This window comes from Leptosomus discolor, chromosome 1, assembly GCF_034619465.1.
Source record: "Leptosomus discolor isolate bLepDis1 chromosome 1, bLepDis1.hap2, whole genome shotgun sequence".
In the NCBI taxonomy this organism is placed as follows: Eukaryota; Metazoa; Chordata; class Aves; order Leptosomiformes; family Leptosomidae; genus Leptosomus; species Leptosomus discolor.
Genome location: NC_141391.1, coordinates 116,645,041 through 116,659,263, shown reverse-complemented (window position 1 = coordinate 116,659,263; position 14,223 = coordinate 116,645,041). Strand labels below are relative to the sequence as shown.

Genomic DNA, 14,223 nt, shown 5'->3' with positions numbered 1-14,223 from the left:
AAGAGGTACAGGTGCAGAATGAAAAGCTCTCACGTTTTCTTCCCCCCGCCCCTCAAAGCATTGTCTTTGTAATGCTGCCATTTAAAGACTGAGTGCCTATCCAAGGGCTGAATTTAATATATAATGTTGGTTTAGGTCACAACTATAAGATTGTCCATCCATCCATCTGGTACAATGCAATAAATACATAATCTGTCTGAAATGACAGGCCAGCCTCTCTGCTTGCTAGCTGAAGTAAATGTGCTCCTATCGTGGTGTGATAGCCTGGCCAGCCTTGACAGTGGATTCCAAGAATCACAAGTTTATGGTCTGTCAGGTAGTGCAAACATCTGTCCATCAAATATTCCCCACTTGTTATACCTAGAAAACAGAATCAAGAGAGGCATTAGGAAACGAGTGGCAGAGGGAGATTATCTGCTTTGATACATGTATCCTCTAGGCTGGGAGACAGAGAGCTGGGGTGGTTGTACTCCTGTGATCTCAGAGATCACTGAAACACCACCTCTGAACACGCTTGGATTGTAGAGGTCTGAAATGGCATAGAGGAGATCCTTTTTGGCTATACCTTGCTCTTCAGCAGAGACTGTAGCTCAAAATTTTAAAAGTCTGGGCTATCGCTTGTTATAAACCAAGAATACTTTCTTAAACAAGGCCTGGGTTAGTGCTTGAGTGGCCCTATGAAACAGAAATATCACTCAATAGCCAAGTTTTCCAAGGGGAGTGATCGCAAGTTATTGTGTGTCTCTCCCAGTAAGGTGGCACTAAGGGACAGGCATGCTCAGGGCTGCACACATGCCAGTTAAAAACCCAGGCCTGCAGGACTAATCCTGCTTCCTTGCTGCATTGTGTGGCTGTGGGTGCTCAGGTAGCATCCTCCTTTCTGGGGTGAAAACCCCCAAACCAACGGCTCTTTAATCTTAAAGAGTCCCTGCAGTTTTTAACATGGTTAAAGGTCCTTGTCCCTTTGTCCTTGTCAAATTCCGGTTTCATTCTTTATGCCCCCTCTCAGGCTCCTTGCTGGGATCCAGCACTTTACTGGTTTCCAGCTTCCCAGCCTGCAGAGTCCCATGGGATGGGAGATTGTGTGGAGAAAGGAAGGAAGGGCACTTCCTTTGGCTGGACAGGGGGATCTGGGGTCAGAAGGAAGGAGCCTGTGAAAGTCAGAAAGTGGGAGAGGTGGGAGCAAGGGATGAAGTTCTGAAGAGAGGCATCAGCTGGGGGAAGAAAGGATTTTCTTTGGGCTGGGCAGCTACATCTTCAGAGAGCTGAGGATCCACAGGAACTCTTTGCAGAGGTGGTTAGCAGTGGATTCTCAATGTCTCTAAAGACTTTGCCTCTTAAAAAGCCTTTCAGGGCCCTGTTACTGTACGGACAAGCAATCAGATGCTCAGGGGACAGGTTTTGCTGCCCTTTTCCTGCGAGTTAGCCCCATGTCGCAAGTGGCCTCTCTGGGTGAAGAGGTGTGCTAGGGGATGCAAGGAGGGAGTGTTTTCATTGCAAAAGGATGGAAACCCTGCTTTCTGGCCAGCTCTTCCCAGTCTTCCTTGGTAATGCAGAGGCAGACAGGGGAGCTAGAGGGGGTTTCTGTTAGTCAGTCAATCAATCATTTCCCAATGTTTATTATTTATCCCCCTGGCTGAGCCCGCCCCTTATCCCTGCCACTCTGGGCGATGGGAATTTTTGTGATCTCTGAGCAGCAGAGGCTGGCGGGCAGCCTGATCGATGCTAGCAGCTCATTCTCAGCCACGTGAAAGGAGAAACATCAACAAGGAGAGATGGAGTTAGAACTTTATTAGGAGAAACCTAGGCACGATTGACTAAAATCTCATGTTAAGGAGAGCACGCAGGTCTTTTCAGGATTAAAAAATACACGTATATAAAACACCTTACAAACAAAAAAATGGTTTCCCCCCTCTGTGTGTGAATATGTGTGTATATGTACAGGGAACTGTACCAAAGCTAACTATGTATCGGGAGCAAGGATTTACAATCCCTTTCAGTGGCCCTGAGAGGGGGAATGGCTTAGTCCCCTCATAAGCTGGTCCCTGGCCATTTGCTCATGCAGTCCAATGTTGGGAAGCTGTGGCCTGTGTCTGAAAGGGCAGCGCAGGGTAGACAGGGAGCAGCTTAGCTCTGTTTAGCAAGTCGGATGTCAGCTCTGCACTGAGAAAATATATCTAGAGTGGGAGCTGCCTACAGACCTCACCTACCAGACTCGCTGTGCAGTGTTGGGCCCCAATGGCTGCTCTGAGAGGCTACAGTGGTGGAAAGAGCTGGTCCATGGGTGGTTTGTTACGCCATGTGTGCTAGGGATGGAGGGGGGAGATGGAGATGACATGATGGCAGAACAGGGACTTTCTGTGAGGACAAAAATCTTGGCTTGTGCTGGCTGGTGGGCTTGAGAGAGCAACCGAGAGCTGAATGATGTGCAGGAGTTGGAGAGGACTCTTGCTCCTTGCAAAAGTTGCTGAAATGTTTTGGTAGATTAGTGAGGAGAAGACACAGGCCGTACCTCTTCTGCAGATAAACAGAGGATGTTTTTCTCTCAAGTTGGCAGCTGGTAGCACCCTTTTAGCAGCATTCAGGTTGCTTGAAAGATGAGTTTAAAAAGGGGGAAGCCTACTTTGTTTCCACATGATAATTCCTCTCTTTTACTAGTAAGATATCTGTTCTCACAGGAGAGTCTCTATTTCTGTTAATGGATGTCTTGCTTAGAATTGATGACATAAGTATCTTGGGAAAATTCCCTATTCATCAACTGGTCATCTAAGTGATATCATTGGGGCCAGTCTGCTGTGTTGGCTTAGGAATGAGGAAGGGATTCCAATGTTAGACATGAGGCAGATGTGCGTGGGGGACCACAGATGCCCTTATTTATGGGGAAGAGTTATATACATAGTGGCAAAAAATTCAAGTAGGATTTTTGTATAGGTAAACTCGTATAAAATATCTGGGGTCAGGTAGAGAAAGGGAGGGTTAGAAAGAGCAAGAACAAAGCAGATGAGAAAGTCTTTCTTTCAGAAAGCCTACCAGTGTGTTTCTGCTCCCTGCAGGTGAGAGAAGCTTCAGCTCATTATAATTGCCAAGCTGATGTTGAAGAGACACCAAAGGAGATGCAAAGAGGTTGAGGTCCAGTCAGTCTGTTGAATACAGTGTCACAGCAGATAACTGCTGGGCAGCCTCAGGAGTCTGCTAGCCTGTGCTCTACCGGGCTAAGGATGGTGAGTCTCCAATCCTTGTGAGTCCCATGGTGAAAACATGGCCTACAGCTTCACATCTCAAGATTGGTGCTACCCTTCAGTGTGAGTCTCCCAGTGGCTGCCCCTGCCTTAAGCTGTGAGAGGTGCTGTCTGCAATATAACAATGATGTTCACTGAAAAGGAGCAAGAGGGTGTTAAAGCAGAGAGAGGTTAATGGCAAGAGTCTGGAGTCCACTTTGCAGGAGTTTTACTAAGCGCTGAGACTGCTTCTTCTCCTCATCCCTCCTGGGGTCAGGTCACACAGACAAATCATCCGACCTCGCCTTGCTGCTGGCACGGCTGGTCTTGCTGAGCCGGCGTTTCTCATTGAAGTAGTTCTCTGGGAAGGCGGGTGCTGTACATTCATTGGCCACCTCTGGACTCTCCATGTAGCTGGACTTAATGAAGGGCCCTTCAACAGCAGCATCCTCCTGGCCATGGACCCTCTCGGTGGCGAAGTTGGCGGTGTTCTGCTGGGATGCCGTCTTGTTGCTGAAAGGGCTGATGAACTTCCCGTTGGGACTTGACAAGCACTGGTTAAAATCTGGTGGAGGAGTGTACATCTGAGCCCTTTCTACTTGCGGAGCAGACTCCAGTCTGCCAGGGGCTGTGCTGGGGCTGGGTTTGTAAGACCGGGAACACCTCTCTTTGGCTTTCTTCCAGCCCAAGTGGTACAACTCAGCCAGGCTGAGGAACAGGGAGAGCACTGCCACAGCCAGCATGAAGACGATGAACACGTTCTTCTCTGTGGGACGGGAAACGTAGCAGTTGACAGGGTGGGGGCAAGGTGCCCGCTGGCAAATATACAGCGTCTCCAGGAAGATCCCATACAAGATGTACTGTCCCACAATGAAGGCCACTTCCACGGCAGTGCGAATCAGAATACTGTAGACATAGGTGTTCAGGAGGCTGCCCCTAAGTATGATTTTGCCTCCTGATTCATCCCAGCAAGACAGCTCAGCCTTCTCTGTCATGAGGCACTTCTGCTGGTAGTATGTGTCACCATTGTTTTTCATCTCCCGGGCCTCTATTTCTGCCTCCTTCATCTTTTTCTTCTCCTCCATGCGCACTGTGTGCATCGCGTGGCCCATGTACACCAGAGATGGGGTGGAGACAAAGATGATCTGGAGGACCCAAAACCGGACATGGGAGATGGGGAAAGCCTTGTCGTAGCAGACGTTCTCACAGCCAGGCTGCTGGGTGTCACACATGAAGTCAGACTGCTCGTCGCCCCAGGAGGACTCAGCTGCTGTACCCAGCACCAGCATTCGGAAGATGAAGAGCACAGTCAACCAGACTTTCCCCACCACTGTGGAGTGTTTGTGGACCTCCTCGAGGAACTCTCCCAGGAAACTCCAGTCCCCCATTTCTGCTGACTGGAAGGGGTGAGAAGTCTTGAAGGGAGAATTGGATACAGCCTCTGTGGGAGAAAATAGGACACAGTGGTTCTAAGGAGGGTTAGGAAATGCCCAACCAGGAATGCATGGAGTGAAATGATTTGTTTTGTGTCAGAGGAAATGTTTTCATTTGACCTGAAATGGATGAGGTCTGGTTTGCCGAAAACTGTTTCAGATGCACTGAAAACAATGTGTGGTTTTTTGTTGCTTTTTCTGTTTGTTTGCTAGTGAAAGAAAAAGTGTTCTTTTTTGCATAACCCAAATGCAACCTGTTAAATGGGCTTAAATGCCAAAACTTTGAGGGTGAGCCAGATTTATTCTTACTTCAGAATGTCCTTTCACTGCCTTCTGCATATTGCATCCTCTGTGGACTGTGTAGTTAAAGCAGCATTCATCTGTCTGCAAACTGCACTCTGGGGAATCCTTAATGGGCTGATCCCCTGGGAGATAAGACTGGAGTCTACAGTCTGGTCCGAGCACTGCTCTGGCACTTTTGTGTGTCACCGTTGTGTAATACCTGCACTGACACCTGGAACGTGAAGCGCTCGCAGCTCTGGGCTTCATTTCTGAGCTTGATGCCACCTCTGAAAACCAACTGAAATGCCTGTAAACCTAATCTGCTGCCACTCTGTCACGCCTGTCTGAGAGGGTACTGCTGCAAAATCTAAATTATGGATCTTGCTCCCTCCTCTTTTCTTAAGCTCTGAGACAAAATTCACAGTACAAATGACAGACAAAGAAAAAAGCCTCCTTTGAAATGCCTCCCAAGGACCAGCAGCTCCTGGGAAGTGGTAGGTGGTCTGATGAGAGAAAAGGTTTGGTGGGCTGGTAGCAAGATTGTAAAGTGAAGATGTAGGAAAGCCCGCTTCAATTTTGTTTCTGACTCTGACAGACTGTTTCTGGTCAAGTCACTTAACCTCATGGATAAAAAGAGAATGATGGGTTTAATCCACCTTTTGTAGGGCTCTGTAGGAGTGCTTGAGCAATCATTTGATCCATTTATACTCACCATACTCACCTTCCCACGGCAATGCAAAGCTCTCCCTTGTGCATGAGTTAAGGGCTAGGTGCTATAAAGTGTGCAGTATTACCTTGGAGATAATGTTCTCCCACAGTCACTCTTTTTGAAAATATCCTTTTAATAAATAAATGAAAAACTTAATAATCATCACAATGAAATATTAAAAGCACTAGACAAGGTAAATCCTAAAGCTGTAGGGACCAAATTGTTAACTCTCCTTCTTTATTGTTCCTTGTCATGTCTTTAAGAGCCAATTATTTTTACTGTGCAAAGAACTTCTGAGGAGAGTAGACACTGTTAAAAGCTGAAAATTTACTGCAGCAATATTGTGTAGATTTCCTGTAAGTAAGAGCTGGAGAACAGAGAGATTGGCTTTTGAGGGGAACAATATCCCCTCTTCTGGTTATGTGAGTGATATAATTTAATGTAGTAGCACACACGATGATTTATATCATCACTTTGTTTTTACATGGTGTCCATTTGCAAGGATGGATGGGACAAAGACCAAAAGTTGAATCCTTAAACTGCTGGAGCTGCTGAGGGCTGCCCTGCAGAAAGGTGAGGGTTGCCTAGGCAAGGAGATAGGGAGGTGACCACTTGCTGCCGCACCGCCTGTTGGAAGCCGTGCGAGGAGGGTGAAGGGGCATACCAGGAAGCAAAGGATGGGCTTTGGCTCTTTTCTGCTTTGGCAGGCACGCTGCAATGGTGCTGATGTAGATCCTGGTGGCTACTTGGCATATGCAGAAGTTTCATCTGCTGCCAGCCCGGAACTGGAGGAGCAGTAACACAGAAAACCAGCTAGTCTTTCTGACGCCTCCTGTCTGCACTGGTATACACTGATGAAAGTGTGGGTCTGCTTTACCTTCTGAAATGGCTTTAGTGTCCTTACTGCATTCTGGAGAAATTAGCATATGGCTTCATTCTCTGAGCACCAGGGGATTAAATACAGGCAGATAAATCAGTGATGGGAAATATTTACAGACTGTTACACTGAAATCAGGAGGTTTAATTATTTTTTTTTCCCCAGAGTGCAGACAGGGCAACCAGCCACCTACAATTCAATATACAGGTGCATCCAACATCAATATGCTGTAGCACAACTGTACGTGTGGAATGTTCCTTCCAAGACAGCATGAACAATGGTGGGTGTCCTCATTTTTCCAGGTGAGTTTATGTTGTTTGCAGGTGCCCCTATTGCTCCTGCTGTTGTTAGCTGTTAGCTTTTCTTGATTCACCTTGCTTGCTAGGGTAAAAACGAGCACAGTTCTCCCTGGCTGTGCCAAGGCTGAGTTTTCCCTCCTGCCATGGGCATGCGCAGTCACAAACCGAGCATCTCTTCCCATCAATTCTACCATGTGCAGGTAGTCTGGGGTTTTACTATGGCTTATTTTCCCTAGGGAAGGCTACTAAACCTAGACACTCGGAACTTGTAAAAATCAGTGAGTACAGGACAGAAAATAAAGTAAACATAAGTGCAAGAGGAGTCCAGAAATAAAAAATATTAATGGTTGTGAGAATAACAGTAATTCACATGCCTCACTAATGCATAAAATTTTCCAAGAGGATGCAAATCAGAAGGATCCAAGGCTGGCAGCCACGAGGCTTAGGCTGGATAGTAGGACCATTTCCTCTGCCCTTCCCTGCTGGCTGCTCCCCTGCACAGGCTGTTTAAAGGAGGGGCTGCCCAAAGATGCTTCCTGTTCATCCTGCTACAGCCTCATAGAAAACGGAGGTGGCTTCTGCAAGGGGGTAGGAGGTGGCCACAGGAGAACAAGTTTTGGAAACCAAGAGGAGTTTTCCTCCTAGAGCAGAGTTTTTGCTTAGAGATTTTTTAGTTATTAGCAAGCTATTCTTGCAATGCCTGACCAAGAGCCTTCTAGAGCAACAGAAGAAAGCATCTAGCTCTCCGCTGCCAGCAAGCAAAGAAGGATTGTTGTCACCTCCTGACAGCTTTTCCTGGCTATGCAGGACTGCCTCTGACCTAGCCTTTTTCCTCAGAGCTTTACTATTCTTGGGAATTTTCCATATAGTTCCCTTTTCTCATTCCCAGACTACTGTTGCCCTTATGTGCTTTGACCTCTCAGTGTGTGAGCATCTGTGGCCTTTTTTTCCTAGTTTGGACTCTATCAGACAAATCTTGTCTCACTGTGGAGTGACTCAGCGAAAAACACCTCTGGGTATCTTTGCAGGGTCTCAGCACCTGATAGAAGACTGTCTTGACAGCAGTCATGCATATTCATGAAGAGTTGTGGGCTGTGCCGCTGCCCAGCCGTGCTTTTGGCTGACAGCCTTCTGCTGGATCAACAAAGGAGCTGTGCGCAGTCATGGGATCTTGGCACTGGGAAACGCGTGTGTGACAAAGACCAGTGCAGCCTGGCAGAAATCCTGCGATGTGGCCGTCCCGGCTTAATCACCACCTGGAACGCCCCTAAAACTGGGGAAAACTAAATATCACACTGTAGGCCAGGCATGGAGTCCGCTCAGCTCCAGGCTGCCTTGTGCCTGCCAAATTCCGTGATAAAAATACCCCACTGGGGATGGCACCTGCTGGTACGCCAGGCTGGTACGCCAGGCTGGCTCGCCAGCCACGGGCTGCTCTCTGCCATTCCTTTTTTGTGCTACCTTTTTCTGCAGGAGGGGAAGCATCTGTTGCTCTTGGAGCTGTTTTGCCCATCCTCTTGGTGTTGCCACACACTCTGAAGGGCAGATGAGCATTTGCATCGCTGCTGCTTGCTCTGGCCGGTGCTCTCGTTCTGGTTGGACTAGCCGGGGCTTTGAGGAACAGCTAGGAAATTCACACCAGACAGCCAGCAGGGCTGTTCTTGTGCAATCATCTTCTTTATGAGTTTATTTCCCTGGGGGTTGTTAGGAAGAAAGTTTTCCCCTCTTTAGAAGACAGGCGAGACTATCAGCAGTGATATAAATAGCTGAGCTTGACACTTCATGCTAACTTTTCCCACAAGGAAGGTGACAGAAGGTCGCCATCTCTGCAGGATGTTTCTAAAATAAAGTGGAGAGCCTGATTATAACACTGTTTCTGCTCTCCCTCGCTGGGCTCACCTCTTCCCCTTGTCAGGTCCCAGGAGCGTGCGGAGAGGCTCTCCAAGGAAGGCTCATTTGTGTGAGGGAAGTGCAGTTCCCAGGAAGGGGGAAAATAATGAAGTCAAAGCCATTGTATTTTTACCCAGTCTGCATGTGTGATTTGCTCAAGTGGGTACAAACGTGTGTATCTGATAGTTAGTCAGATGTCCCAGCGAACTGGAAGGCTGGGGCCCAAGATGTTTTGAAGAAACTCGCACACCAGACACAGGGCTGTGTGTGGAAGCCATGCAAGTCCATCCCCTCTGAGCTGCCAAATGGGGAGGCAGCAATCCCCTTTAGGTACTGCACATGTGAAAAGTGACAGCCCTGTGCAGTGGAGCGTCCAGGCCAGCTGTGGCATGGTCAGTGCCTAGGAATTGCTTGTGGCCTTCCTTCCTCCAGCTATGTCACCTCATACCAGGTCTAGGCCAGTGTGTGCCACAACAGATAGCTACTGTGGAGGGTACGTGGGCAGAGGTCTTTTCCCTTGTGTTGACAACTATCAGACTGCAGCCAGGCCCAAGTGGTCTCTGTGCTGCAAAACTGCCCAGCCACACCTGTAGACACTTAGGAAGGACACTTTCAGCCCTGCACTAGAGGTTAGTTTGCGCTGCTTTGATATACAGGTGTACCTTCACGTAAGGATCTCCAGCCCCCTGTTAGCAGTAGTCTAGCCTCACAGCACCCCACGCAGTGCAGATGCTGTCTTCTTCATCTTGCAGGTGGTGATCCTTGGGGTACAGAAATGGCAAACGGCTTGTTCAAGGTCACTGTGTCAGTGGCCGTCTGGGGACAGAGCTCAGGGGTTGTGACTTGCAAACTTGTGTCCTTTTGTCTGTCCTCTTAGACTTGGTGATAGCGACACAACGCTGCTTCTACAGCATGAGAACATCTGCTTCTACAGACCACAGCCCCCTCCTGTGCCCCAGAACAATACTGTCTTGGTCACCTGAAGGAAATCCCTCTCGTGCTACCCTTCTACAGCAGGTATACCTGGCAGAAACAGAGGTTATCTTTTTTTTTTTTTTTTTCGGTGTGCTTTTCCAAGAGATGAACATCTTGTTATTGCTGGCAGAGCCTGCAGATGTGGTCAGTGCCCAGAAGCAAGAAGCAGCCTTTTCAGTGTACATATACAGTGTTCCTTTGTTGCCAGGATCTGGTCAGGAAGCATTTTGGGGGCACATGTCTTACAACATTAAAAGATGAATAAAGTTAGAAATGCACTGTCCAGCATGGGTGTGATGCTTTGAATTCCAGAGGCTTTTTAGAGCTTTGAAACATAGATCAATTCTAAAGCTCACCTCAGCATGTATCTTTTGGTTCACTGTTTACTGACATGGGCTCCTTCATATGTATACACAGTAGACAAGCAGTGAGTTGTTAGGCATCGTTGTCCAAGCACCGTCTCTCTGGCTTCATATATACATGCATGGGCTTAGGATAAGTTTCTGCCTGAAATAGGCCAATTCTTTAGCCAAATTTGTAACTCTGATCTGCTCATGGATCTGGACTAAATAGGTTTGTACTTCTTAATGCTTTATAAAAAAGATTTAAAAAAACATATTTTCATAGGTTCCTTTCTAGTTCCTTGGGTTCAAAGTCCTGTGCTGAACCAGTATCAGGGAGAGTGACTTTGACTCCAGTGCTCAAATCTCATGAGCAAGGCAGAGCTTCGTGTTAACAGCTCCTGCCCTAGAAGACAGACATCCAATGTTTCTCATTTCTCTGCTTCTCCTGAGATCACTGCAATTTCTGAAAGGATCATACTGGTATCCAGGCCACTGGCCCTTTGCAGACAGCTTGTTATTCCTTCATGAGGTATGCTTTTCCCCTGCTCTCCAAACGTGGAAAATCTCAGAGTTCACAAAAAGAGAGTGGGTGAGAAGATAAGGGAGTTAAATGACCTATCACCTCCTGAACACACACCCACCCTGACGCACGCAGACACACAGAGAGGGAAATCACTCAGCACCTCCAAGTGTGTACATCAGGAATGTGTTACACACAGATGACGGTATTATGTAGAATATTTTCATCTGAAGTGATGGTGGAAGCTGCAGACTCCCAGTTAGCTGAATTTTTATTGTTTGTCTAGCCAGGCTATCTAATGCTCTTTTTACCCTCCTTGGCCAGGGTCAAACTGTGCTTTCATATATCCAGACATTAAGGCCAAGCTCTGCCTGATGTAAATGCAGGAGACCAAGAACAGAAAAGACCTTGAACTCAGATGAGTCAAGCTGAGCAATGAATTTTTCTCACTGTGTTTGAAAAGCCTGCATCAAATAGTTATGTGACAGTGGTATTCAGGCTTACATTTTGCATGCAGGGAGCACCCTCTAATTCTCTTGGGATTATCTCTGTGCCTTAGAGAAATGTGGGCCCTTACAGAGCCCAACAAATACAACAAAACTGGACTTGAGATAAGCTAAATGAAGCCTCACGTGTGCTTTTTGCTAGAAAAAAAACCCCATCAATTCTCTCTCTGATGTAAATGCTGCAAAGAGGCTAATGGATATTACTCATCTTACTCCTTAACTAACAGGATGAAGAGCATCCAGTTCAGCATTACAGAGCTTGATGCTCTTTACAGTTTCTGTATCTTTCCAGGGAAAAAATAACCTATATGAATTTGCAGCTGATGCCAAACTGGGCAGTGCTGTATACAGGAAAGAGGACAGTCAACAGGGCAGAGGGAGCTCTGGGAAACAGAAACATGCTGAGAAACTTGGGGACTGCTGTAGCAAAGCAGTTCTGACCTCTGATGAGAGAAACTGATCTTAAGCACTGCTTAGCTAGTGGAGGAGGCTGATATAAGGAGATATGGAGGTGATGGCAGGGATAACATTGGGCCCAATATAGCGGCAAAAAAAACCCCATCCATGTGATTTTAGGCTGGTTGATAGACTGCACAAGATGCAACTTGTTACAATGTTGAAATAAAAGAGACTGGAGAGGTAGTGGGAAGAGAGGGCTGTCATTCAGACTTTTCCCATCCTTTCTTCCCCCTCTCCCCCCAGTGTCTCCCTGCCTATCACCTCCCCATTGCTCTTCTACAGTCAAGCTCCCCCCCTGCCCCCCTCAGTGTTTTGGCGGTTTTGACCACTTAACTGTTTTCAGCACCCAGATTGCTAATGCATTCAGCTTTAGAAAGGGGAAATTTTCAGTAACTATCTACTTCCCACTTAGTACTACCTTGTCAAATCTCATTTCTTCTTTCTTTCCAAAAATTTGCAGGATTCTCTTCACACTCCAGCCTCATTGCTGTATCCTTGCTTCAAGTATTTAATTCCTCATTCAGGGCAAGCTCTGGCTTTAACTTGTAGTGGATTATTTTATGTGATCAGTGTACATAAATGTATGTGCACATCCCCCCCTCCCCCTTAAAAACAACCAGTTATATTTGCAAAACCCAGCAGTAGGGAGTTAGAAAACGCTAGAGTTACCGTTATCAGTCATCTTAATTCAACGTCTTTTTGCCTGTGCCTCATATCTATGAGTCTTTAACCACATCCTCACATTGTCACCTCATTCTTTGTACAGGATGCCTGCCTTATTCTGTGCCAGCCTGGCTGGGGCTTTCTTGAACAGAAGCTATTCAATGTTTTGTTTTCTCCTCATTGTTCAGTGGGTGGCCTGTGCCTCATTTACTGTACATTATTCAGGTCCAGTTCTAAACACAGAATTATTAGTTTCCTCGTGGGTTTTCCTATGGCTTTCATCACAACAGTATCTGATTGCTTCACAATTATTAATACACTTATTTTCATTAACACCCAGAGATGAGGAGATGGTATTAGATCAACTTTACAGCTGAGGAACTAAGTGAGAGATTAGGATAAAAATGTTCGTTAATTTTGAAACCTGTTTGGAGATGTTGCTAATCCATGCGGCTTTTTTCCAGTGTGCTTAGCACCATATAATGTACGTTCAAACCAGAGCCTTTGTCTAGTTAATGCTGGAGTGGGAGAGTTTATCACTTCCACCAGTTGGACTGCATTTGAAAGCCAGACATCCAGAAGACTAGAGCCATCACTGAGAGGCCATTTGTAAAGAAACGTGGCTTAAGTAACTTGCCCCATCATGACAGAGGAAACTGGAGTAAGAAGCAAGAATTAATTCTAGTCCTCTTGGATAGCTTTATTTGTTTTTAATGCTTTTTTCTCCCGTCCCACTATTCGCTCCCTTCTTCACCAGACATTGGAATGCAGTCGAAGACAGCGGAGCTCTGCAGCAGTCACCCGTGCCAGGCTGCTTCATTTCCCAAGCAACCCTGTGCCCTGACCAAGGCATCTGTCAGCTTTTCTGCTTCTAAGAGAGAGGAGTTTTGTATGGAAATTCTCAACCGTTCTGAAGGCATGTCCATAATAACAAAGATAAAGATGGAAATGTGAGTGTAACCCCGTTAGTTCTTACATTAAAAATGACTGACCCCTCTTTAAAGATACACTAGAGAGACTTAGAAGCATGCATCTCTATGTTCCTTACTGTGTGGCATGAATATTTCTTTGTTTCAGGAGAGAGCTGGCATTCTAGAGTATTGCTCATAGAGATCTCTCTGTTGCTTATCAATAGCCATAAAATTGATTTTTTTTTTTTCCCCTTCTATGAATTCTTAGCCCAAAGATTGAAGTTTCTCTGGTGCCTTCTGGGAACTATTTCTAATTTTAAGCCTCTGTCCTCATGCCTCATACAACAGCACCCGAGGTGCGGCGCAGTCTCTGAAATGTGCTCCCTAATGACATGGTATATTGCTGAATTACTCATTCCTTCTCGTCTATTTTCAATGCTGCAAGATAAGTCAGAAAACAAGGGCAAACGTGCAGAATGCGTGAAATCTGTCTGAAGGTCAAAAAGAGAAGAGAGACTAGGGTATGAAGTTCTGTATTTTCTGGCAAGGTTTAAATTTTTCATGTGAAAGCCTGTAGTACTAAAATATTGTGATAATATATACTGTTGAGTGGAAAAACCCCAACAACCTCAAATAGTTGTAGTAGCAGGAATACTTAACATAGTTCCCAAGCGACCAGAGCCTGATGAGTATTTTAAACCCTGAAGCCTCAGGAATTCTCCTAAACTACTGTTCTGCTCCAAAGGAAAAGGGGAAGAAAGTTAGAGATCTCCTGCACTCTTCTCAGAATAGGTTTTGAAAAGACCAGAAAATGAAGAATTGTTTGGCTTCTGGTGCAAATACTGAATACTGCAAGGCTTCTGAATAACAGTTTAACCTGCTCCTAGCTGTACACATATATGCACACATATACCACATGCATTAAGTTCTTCAACCTTAAAGAGAGGATCACTTAGGCAGCAGTAGGGAAAAACTCTCACACATACTGCTTCACCAAGGTATTTTGACATGTTTATTAGCATGGAGGAAGAGTTCAACAATTAAGGCTCATTCAGCCTATGAGTTTTTTAGCTGAGGTTTGTCCAGAAATGCTACTTACGTGATTCTCTGATTTTTTTACAGTGCTTTAGGGACAGA

General features: G+C 46.1%; 1 protein-coding gene across 1 annotated transcript; it reads right to left on the bottom strand.

Moving 5' to 3' along the window:
- Positions 1 to 3,496: 3,496 nt before the first annotated feature.
- On the bottom strand, positions 3,497 to 4,606 carry GJA5 (gap junction protein alpha 5). The gene has a single exon (XM_009954531.2). The coding sequence runs from the start codon at positions 4,604 to 4,606 to the stop codon at positions 3,497 to 3,499; it is 1,110 nt and encodes a 369-aa protein (XP_009952833.1).
- Between the last annotated feature and the right edge of the window lie 9,617 nt (positions 4,607 to 14,223).